This window comes from Hemicordylus capensis, chromosome 1, assembly GCF_027244095.1.
Source record: "Hemicordylus capensis ecotype Gifberg chromosome 1, rHemCap1.1.pri, whole genome shotgun sequence".
NCBI classification, from domain to species: domain Eukaryota; kingdom Metazoa; phylum Chordata; class Lepidosauria; order Squamata; family Cordylidae; genus Hemicordylus; species Hemicordylus capensis.
This window is the reverse complement of record NC_069657.1, coordinates 240,030,935-240,041,102: the sequence shown is the minus strand read 5'-3', so window position 1 is coordinate 240,041,102 and position 10,168 is coordinate 240,030,935. Positions and strand designations below refer to the sequence as shown.

Genomic DNA, 10,168 nt, shown 5'->3' with positions numbered 1-10,168 from the left:
ATGCCTTTCAGCATCTACTTATATCACTGCTGTTTGTACTAGCCATTGTTTAAAAACCAACCCATGACTTGAGCTTCCAAATACAAAACAGGCAAACTCTGAGATAGAGGTGCTCTTTATTTAGCAGGGGGAGAGTAACAGTACTTCCAGTGACTGTTGCTGGTGTGTGTCTTAAGTTTCTTTTTAGAATGTGAGCCCTTTGGGGACAGGGAGCCATCTTATTTGTTTGTTATTTCTCTTTGTAAACTGCCCTGAGCCATTTTTGGAAGGGCGGTATAGAAATCGAATAATAATAATAATAATAATAATAATAATAATAATTATTATTATTATTATTATTATTATTATTATTATTATAAAATGCAGCTGCTGGAGGGGCAGCTGTTTGTGCACCTTGAAAGTGAAGCATTTTGCTTGGGGTGGCAGAGAAGAGTTATACACTCTTTCCCTCCACTGTTTTGAAAAAAAGTGGCATCTTCCTGCACCCACCCCTATTCCCTATCACTGCTGAACTTGTTTTGTTTTTTTAAAAAAACACCAGGAAATAAGTCACAAATCTCCTGTATAACATGTAATTTGGCCTTAGTTTGGGCCTTCTGGCACGGCTGGTTTAAGCATACCACTACTGGTACTGCAGTTGTGGGGGGCCACACCATTGTGGGGGCCACCTCAGGGCCAAATTAAAGGTACTGTGAGAACTCGATGAGCCCTTTGAAGTCCATTGTTTATATTACAATGTCCAGTGTTGAGCCAATTGTCTCCTGCAGAGTCTGTTTACATCAACAAATCAAATACATTGAAAGTGGAGTAGGTTCCTGATTATTCTCCCACCCATTTCAGTGCTGGGCAATGTTTAAAAACAGTTTTTTCTTGGCTGTTTGTTGTTCTGGAGTGATCCGAGAGCCAGGTTTAGTGAGCCAGAGGCTGGGAGAGAGAGAGAGAAAATAATTTCCAGGATGGGAGGGAATTTAGACCTTTAGTGTGTTCATGTGAGTGACCCGAATTCAGCAAATTCAAATTCTGGGCTAGGCTGGGGAAAAGAGATCTGTGTGTTGTCTTTATGGGAGTGAGCTGTGAGTAAGTGTGTGTGTGTGAGAAACAGACAGAAAGAAAGATTGGTGTGTTGTGTTCACTGCTTTGGAATGATCTAAGAACTATTGGGGTGGGGCGGGGAGAACTGAGGACCGTTGATGTGAGTGAGAAAGAAATACAATAAGTCAACCACAGCAACATAGAGAGAGGGGAGTGGAGCAGCCATTTTAAAATCTTTTCATCTAACAATCTTCCAGAAGAACTGGGAGTTCTGATTTCTGTTTCCCCCGCAGGACTTCTCAGCTTATGTTTGCATGTTAAAATGCCACACAATTTAGTTGTTTTTGTATTGTGATAGATAGTAAGCAAGTATGTCCCTGTTTTTAGCAATGCAGTGCTGGAGGGTATTAAACTGTTTTCCTATGTACTGGCGATCCTGAAGTATTGGCAAGTTTGTATTGGCAATTTCCGTCTTCTAATAATAACAAAAAGCTATTGAAGTAGGGGCAAATTGGCAGAAGCCCAGCACTCTGAGCAGTAACACTTTTCCTGGACTGACCCATTTCAAGCTGGGGTAGGGTAGCATATTTGGAAATTATCTCCCACTATGGGGGCTATGGGGTATGGCTGTCAGAGTGAGTGTGGCTATGGGGGCTGCTTGCTGTCCCTAGGGTGGGAGAACTTGTAGAAGGCGCCCCCCCCCGCATTTTGGTGGTGCCTGTGGTGCTACCAAAAAAGAGCATCCCCAATAAACATCATTTTGCAGTAGGCCCCCAAATCCCTTCATCCGGCCCTGCCTCCCAGAATGGACAATTTGAAGGAGTGTGCAGCATTGGATTACCGGACAGAGATTCATTGGAAGGCCCATTTCCCTGGATCCATAGAACAGTGATAAAACGTATTCTGAGCACCAATATGTATCCAGGTCTTTAACATGACAGTTGATAATCTGAAATGGTTCTTGACTGTTAAATTGAGCCACTCTAGAACAGGGCTGCACATCTTTGGCCTGCTTGCAGATCTGGCCTACAACTCCCATCATCCCTGACTATTGGTCATTATGGCTGGGGATGGTGGGAGTTGAAGTACAAAAGCACCTGGAGGGCTGAAATTGTGCAGCCCTGCTCTAGAAAGTCCAAAACGCTACCCCCCGCCACAGCACATCTCTTGCAGAATACATTGGTTCTGCCTGTTTTTAGAATTTCTAAAGGAAGTGCTACAGCTTTTTGGACAGGATGCAAGACAAGCCGAGTGTTTATTTTTGTAAACTGCTTAAGCAGAATGGAACTATGCTCTTTACTTCCTAATCCATGTCACTTAAGGGAGCAATATTCTTTGCATATCAAAACATACTCTTTCAGTATTTAAGCAATTGCTTTGCACCTGAGGTGTACTGAGAGAGAATGCTTGAAGATATTTTTAAAATGCATAGCTTTCCCACTTGCCACTAATCTTCATCAAGTTGAAAAACTAGCTTATATTTTATTCCTCCTATGTACTTTTGTAAATTAGGAGTAAGAACAGGGTTTTGGAATGATGAATGCAGAAATGAACAGTGGCTGTGTAAATTGTTTCCTGAAGGTAAACTTAGTGGCCTAATTTCATTAAGTAATCCATTGTCAAGGTGAGACCCCCGTGTGTGTGTGAAGAGTTTAATCAGCGATTTCTACATGGAAAGCAGCATTCAGCTGTCTACTTAGCTCCCTAAAATGGCAAGTCATTTGTAGATTGCACCAGCCATTTCAACTCTGCCCTAAGCAGATCTTATCGAAGTAGCTAACTGAAAAAATGAGGGATCTTCTCAGAACTGCAAGAAGATATCAAATAACTAAAGTGTTTAAGTGACAATTTACTGTATACAACATCTCATGGTATAGTCTGAAGAGATTCAATACATAGCCTATATACTGTGCCACTAATTTCAGTTACAATAGAAACTGTAGAACAAAGAATCATGCTTTTAATTAAAACTAGCTTAGTGATATTTCCTAAATCACTGACTAAACCATTTGAGAGGTGCTGCTGGTTTGAGTTTTTATTATTTTTAGTAAATCAGCAGCACCTTGGGCTCAGTTCAGGTATGTATGTATGTATGTATGTATGTATTTAAAATATTCTCTCTCTTTCTCTCTGCTTATCATCATCATTATTGTTTTTATCTATCTATCTATATAATTCTCCAAGGCATACCCGTGGCTAATCCCATGTGTGGCAGCTCTCGTGAGAATTCGCATGCAGAAGCACCATGGTGATTGGGCACTGGGGATTCCATATGCAGATAGGGAGGAGGAATGCAACTCATACTGGTTGGAAGATGTTCTTGATTGTAGAGGAGAGGAATCTCTCTATATAAAAGGACAGTAGGCAGGGGTTTGCAAAGAGGGGCCATGAGGGAGGAAATTCATTGTGTGAATTAGATGAGGAAACAAGTTAACTTGTTAACTCAGAAAGGCAGGGGGGAGAGAGAGAGAGAGAAGGGAGGGGAAGAGCGAGTGAAGGAGAGAGAAAAAGAAGGGAGGGGAAGAGAGAAAGAAGGAAGGGCGAGGGATGGGCCCGAGCCTGTCAGCGGCCTGAGGGGAACAAGCGGTCATGGCGGCTCCTATTGGCAGCAAGGAATGACCCAGTCAACCACTATTGCTGTTTGGAGCTAGAGACCATTGGCAAAGGGAGGCAGGCAGGCAAGGAATGGGCCTGGGCCTCTCAGCGACCTGAGGGGAATGAGCGGCCATGGTGGTGGCGGCAGTGAGAAATGGCCCAGTGAACTGCTGCTGCTGCTCCTGTGGGGAGGAGTACGAGTGGGGCTCAGGTGAGGGTGGGGAGGTCTCTGGGGATGAGGGCTGCAGCTTGGCCAATAGGCACCAGCAATGCTGCAGCCGTGACTGAGAGGGATGAGGGGGATGGAGTGAAGGGAGGGATGAGTGACCAGGGAGGATGAGGTGGGTGGAAGCAAGCAGATGGAGGAGGAGGACCAGGAGTGTGGCTCAGGTAAGGGTGGAGAGATCTCTGAGGTGAGGGGGGCTATGGCAGGGGGTGAGAGGAGCAATCAAGTACTAGAGTGCAGATGCTCTGTGCAGGTTAAACTAGCTATTATTAATTTATTTCTTCTTCATTAAGAAAAAAGTCATCAGAGTAGCTTATATAGAAATAACAACAACAAATGGTTCCTTGTCTCCAGACGGCTCAGGCAGGGATTCCCAGATGTTGTTGACTGCATCTCCCAGCATCCCCAGCTGCAATAGCTTTTGGATGGAGTTTATGGGAGTTGTAGGCAAAACATCTGAGAATCCCTGCAACAGGGAAACTGCTCACAAGTGCCTTTTGCCTAATTAGCAAGAAATTGTTTAGCGTTTACTATAGTTCGCCATGATGTCCAGATTGGAAAACTGTTATTAGCACTTGCCTTCCAACCCAGAATCAGAAACCCATTTTGAATTATCAAAATTATTCCCCATTGTGCAGTGTGCATTAAAATTCTCATCACATCTGACTGGCTGAGGTCCATTGGCTTGTTTGTTTAGTGGCATTCTATTTTACCAAACTGGTTTCTGTTATGGCCTCTACACATCATAGATATATTGAAAGACATGCCCAGAAATATACAGAATGCATATAATGGGCACATAAAATTTCAAGACCCAACATGGTGAGAGAAATGGAAAGTCAGATTATAGCATGTTCTTGAGGCAGGGAGTTCAGAAGAATTTTTTAAAAACCCTACAAGTTTCATATTGAGTGCTGAATCTTGCAGGGATTTAACTCACCCATAGATGAGGCTTCCTTTGTACCATCCTACTTAGAATAGGTTGGTAGAGTATCACATGAAGGATGGTGTGATGCCCATTGGAATTCTGAGATAAGAATCCCTCAGTGTCGTAGTTTCATGATAATGTCAAAGGATGTGTCTGCAAGTCCCATGTGAATGGTCTTCTTTTGCTGAGAGAGAGAGATGTCTGGACTGTTTAGAAAATGTACCACCTGATAATAAAGATGTCAGATTGGGGTGAGCTGTTCTAATTCCTAAGAGATTATCCCTCCATACCTGGTGCCATCACTCTTGCATCATTGCATTCATCTGCTTTTTAAAATATATATATTATTTCAACAGGGAACAGTTCTTGGGAAGATTGAATTTGAGGGCCAGCCTGTGGAATTTTTGGATCCAAACAAGAAAAATTTAATTGCTGAAGTTTCAACCAAGGTAAAAATTTCATTGTTGGTGTAAAATTGTGTAGAAACATGGCAGTCATCCTCTGTTGTCCTACATGGTCTACTTATTGATACCATAACAGTAAAATGGTGTCTGCATGTGTGGATGTGTGTGCTGTTTAGGGAGATTGGCCTGGCCACCTACTGTTGGTAGAGACCATGTAGGTTTGTAAAAAAAACATGATTTGGAAGGAACCACGAACCCTGCCCCTGAAACTCTGTTGCCAGTGCATGTGTGCTACTCTCATCTCATGACCGCTTAGACAAAGATGCATGTTCTGGCCACAGGCCTGGCTGAGGAAGGAGAGGGTCCAATGAACTTATCATGTCCCTGTATTCTGTTGGTGGTCTGTTGTTGGATGCATTTTGAGGAGTCCCCACAGAGATGTCTTGTGACCTGCAAGTGCATGCAGAGTGTTATTAAGAGAGTGGGAGGGGACCCCCCCACCCGGCTAGTGAAGCCTCCTGTGGCTTTGCTTTGAAGAGGGAAAGTAGAGAGAGTGTTTTCTGCTGATGCCACACAGCATTCGGCTTGAGGAGTTATTGCTGTCACATTGCTGCAGCACATGGCACTTGAAGTGGTGGGGGTGGTAGTGTCAACTGCTCGATCCCTCGGTGAGTTGCTTCCAAGTGAGGCAGCTCTCAGAGGTATTTGCCTTATGGGGGCTGAGATCAACCCCAAGTGGATACCTAGGGTGGGGGAGGGGACACTCTTTCCGCTCCCTTGGTCCCAAGTCATTTGCTCTTTGTTTTGGATGATTGCAGGGAAAAATCCACATAAACAGAGAAAAAGTGCTCAGAATAGCTAGCTGATATTATCAAGAAACATTTCCTAATTGTTAAAATGACAATCTTCTCCTCTGTAATGTGAAGTAATGGAAAATATATGACTTGATAAATGGTGTTTGATTGGCACATGATGTTACCTTTGAAGAACATAGATCATGTCAGCCTCCAGATACCATCTTTATCTTTCCAGAGCCTATTTTTTTTTTTAAATTAAAATATTTTCAGATAAGATGTAAAAAAGAAAAACGAACCAAACAATACACACTAAATAAAAAGAAAACAAACAAGCAAGCAAAACAAATATGTGAGTGGAGTCTGAGATTTACAGAGGGGGTTTAACATATCACTTGTTAACTTTTATAGAGAATTGATATCAGTTATGCGCTTTTTAAATCTCTTAGCCAGAGTTTTGTCCCCCATTGACTTCAAGGTAAATAGTTGCTGTTGGTTTGGGGAAACCAGACTAAAAAGAGAATTGTTTGTGGAATATTCCAGATCTAAAGCTTATTTTCATTTTTAACTATTTCGTAGAATAAATAAACAGCAGGCGTGTGTGCTGTTCATCGTCTGCCATTTGCAGGCAGGGATTGCTATAAAGATGCTTAAAATAGCATACATAAATGAGATATAAAAAGATTAACAGAACTCCTGTGATCTCATTATCTTTATAACTTCATTTTATAGGCTTATAAAGCAACATTGCAAATAAAGCTGACAATTAACTAAGCTCTTCAATGGCGGTAATTATGAGACAGGATAATCTATGTCCTAGCAAACAACTGTTTCCATGTAAATCAAGATGTGGTAACATCTAGGAATTTTCTTATCAATGTTGGGTTAGAAGGGATTGTTTTTTTTGGGGGGGGGAATCCCTGAGCAACTGTGATAGGTTATTTTTGCTGAATACAGTCATCTCTCGCCAACTGTGGCTTTCCCAATCATGGTTTTAAGTATCCGTGACTGGGAAATTGTGGCAGGTCTCACCAACCGTGACCTGAGTACCCGCAATTTGGTGAGATTTCTTGGTAATTTTGGGAGTGTTTTTTGTGATTTCCAGGGCTTAGGGTGTGATTTTCAGGGGTTCAGGAGTGATTCTGAGGGGTCAGGGGTGATTTTCAGGGTTCCCCTTCAATCCTCTTATTGACATGACGATTGGGGGCAGGATTTGGAGGGGTGTTTTTCCTATTTCTAACTGTATTTTGTGGTCGATTCCCCTAACCCCCGTCCGCCATTGATTTCAATGGATCGCCAGCCTTGAATTCACTTCCTGAGGACTGGAGATTGATGTCAGTCTTCCAAAGGGGTTTCCTAGAGCTGAAACGCTGCTGTCTTGTTGCACCTGAGCCTGCATCGAAGAAAATACCAACCTGCAAGTATTTTCCCCCAGCAGCTGTAATTGCAGCCAGGGAGGGTGACAAGGCAGCATGAACCAAAGTGAAGACTGTGTTCCCTTAGGGAGTATGCAAGGACTGCTAGGATTGGAGGTAGTCATTCCAACAGAAACTAAAGTCAGCCTAGTAATAGTGAAGGACTGAAGATTGCAAAGCAACTGCCAAAGAGGTCCTCTGCATGCACTGCAAATACTAGTTTAAATGAACAGAAGAGGGATTTGGATGAAACATTCCCCTTGCCATGATTAGCAATGGGTGCCTTAGCATGCTGAGATGGAGGAGGTTGTTTGTGCTCATGATGCACTCCACCCTTACTGCATGTGGTTGTGCTGGCAGATGAAGTATTAAGGCATGGAGCCAGCTGAACGGCGGCCTGCATCTGGCCTGCGTCCGGCCCTGCTCAGTGGCGCCTCTGGTTATGCCCCATGCATGTGATGTGATGTGATGCATGTGATGTGATAGAGAGCCAGCGTGGTGTAGTGGTTAGAGTGCTGGACTAGAACCGGGGAGACCCGAGTTCAAATCCCCATTCACCCATGAAACTAGCTGGGTGACTCTGGGCCAGTCACTTCTCTCTCAGCATAACCTACTTCACAGGGTTGTTGTGAAAGAGAAACTCAAGTATGTAATACACCGCTCTGGGCTCCTTGGAGGAAGAGCAGGATATAAATGTAGTAGTATTAATAGTAGTAGTAGTAATTAATGTCATGTGCACAGGGGTGTGGCTAGGGCTCCAGAAGAGCCCTGAGTGAACTCCCCACGCCCAGGCTCCAGAGAGCCCTGAGCGCTTCTCCTGTCCTTTTCAGGGACAGGGGGAGAATATATAAAGGACAGTGAAGAAGATGCACTTCAAATGGTCAATAACGAGAAACTATTCAACACCAATGAAACAAAGCAGGCCTACAAGAAAGAACAAGTCAAGAACCGAGCAGAAAAATGGAAAAAGAAGCCACTGCATGGTCAATATTTGCACAATATCAGTGGAAAATCAGACATCACCAAGACCTGGCAATGGCTTAAGAAGGGCAACTTGAAGAAAGAAACAGAGGGTTTAATACTGGCTGCACAAGAACAGGCACTAAGAACAAATGCAATAAGAGCAAAAGTAGAAAAGTCAACAACAAACAGCAAGTGCTGCCTTTGTAAAGAAGCAGATGAAACAGTGGACCACCTAATCAGCTGTTGTAAAAAGATCACACAGACTGACTACAAACAAAGGCATGACAAGGTAGCAGGGATGATACACTGGAACATCTGCAAAAAATACAAGCTACCTGTAGCCAAAAATTGGTGGGACCATCAAATTGAAAAAGTTGAAGAAAATGAAGATGTGAAAATATTACGGGACTTCCGACTACAAAGAGACAAACATCTGCCACACAATACACCAGATATAACTGTAGTGGAGAAGAAAGAAAAACAAGTTAAAATAATCGACATAGCAATACCAGCGGATAGCAGAATAGAAGAAAAAGAAATAGAAAAAAATCACCAAATACAAAGATCTACAAATTGAAATTGAAAGGCTGTGGCAGAAAAAGACCAAAATAATCCCAGTGGTAATTGGTGCCCTAGGTGCAATTCCAAAAGACCTTGAAGAGCACCTCAACACCATAGTGGCCACAGAAATCACCATCAGCCAATTACAAAAAGCAACTTTGCTGGGAATAGCCTATATTCTGTGACGATATCTATAACAACATCAACAACATTGACAATAAAATTCAGCCATCCCAGGTCCTTGGGAAGGACTCGATGTCTGGATAAAACAAACCAGTCAATAACACCTGTCTCACTGTGTAAACAAGAAATAATAATGTCATGTGCACAGGGGCGTGGCTCGGTCACCAGAAGAGCCCTGAGTGAACTCCCCATGCCCGGGCTCCGGAGAGCCCTGAGCGAGCTCTCTCCTGTCCTTTTCACGCAGCGCTGCCTGAAATGAAAAGGGGAGAGCTCGCTTAGGGCTCTCTGGAGTCCAAGCCATGTCGATGTGCATGTGACATCACACACAAAGGGCCATGTCCTGGGCTTGGGATGGACTAAGCGAGCTCTCCCCTTGTCATTTTTGTATTTGTATTTCTCTTTCTCTCCCACCAGTGAAGGAGAGAAAAGGAAATACATTCTGTCAGGCAGCAAGCGCTACCTGAAAAGGACAGGGGAGAGCTTGCTTGGGGCTCTCCAGAACCCGGGTGTGGGAAGTTCGGTTGGGCTCTTCCGGAGTCTGAGCCATGCCCCCCTGTGGGCTTTCATTGGTGGCCCAAGTTCTTTGAACCCATTTGCACAATGGTGGCTCCACCCCTGGAAGTATTGTCCAAACCAGCCCAGGAACCATGGCAAGTGAAGCTTGAGTCCTTAAAGGTATGGAACACCTATATGTCTGCCAATTGTAAGTCATCACTGGGATGGAGCTTGGCAGAGGAATGACTTGAAATCTGCTTTGCATGCAGGCGGTTCCAGGTTCAGTTCTTAGCATCTCCAGTGGGACAGGGAAAGCCTCCTGCCTGAAACTTGGAGAGGCCACTTCCAATCTGGGTAGACAGTCCTGAACTAGATAGACCAATGGTCTGACTTCATATAAGGCAGGTTCCTGTGATCCTATGTAACTAAACCTGATTTTGCATCCAAAATCTTAAATAATAGGAATCCTCAGTACTTTATACCTATATACTACCTAATGTAAATAGTTTGTGCTCTTGCTTTAGAATTTAAAGGTTTTTATTGCCAATATATAACAGCATAGACTTTAAACC

At 43.4% G+C, this 10,168-nt stretch overlaps 1 protein-coding gene across 7 annotated transcripts in view; it reads left to right on the top strand.

The window, feature by feature from the left end:
• The first annotated feature begins 675 nt into the window (after nucleotides 1–675).
• The window catches only part of LOC128340704 (carbamoyl-phosphate synthase [ammonia], mitochondrial-like), a 165,562-nt gene continuing 156,069 nt past the window's right edge, over nucleotides 676–10,168 (top strand). For 2 of the 7 annotated variants that reach the window (XM_053286193.1, XM_053286190.1), the window contains exons 1-2: nucleotides 676–807; nucleotides 5,138–5,230. In XM_053286193.1, coding sequence (XP_053142168.1) covers nucleotides 703–807; nucleotides 5,138–5,230 — 198 coding nt within the window. In that variant the 5' untranslated portion in view covers nucleotides 676–702. Of the gene's footprint in view, nucleotides 808–862; nucleotides 990–1,032; nucleotides 1,078–3,961; nucleotides 4,018–4,644; nucleotides 5,033–5,137; nucleotides 5,231–10,168 lie in introns of those variants that run through there. The other 5 variants (XM_053286194.1, XM_053286196.1, XM_053286197.1 and 2 more) reach the window with 5 other exon arrangements.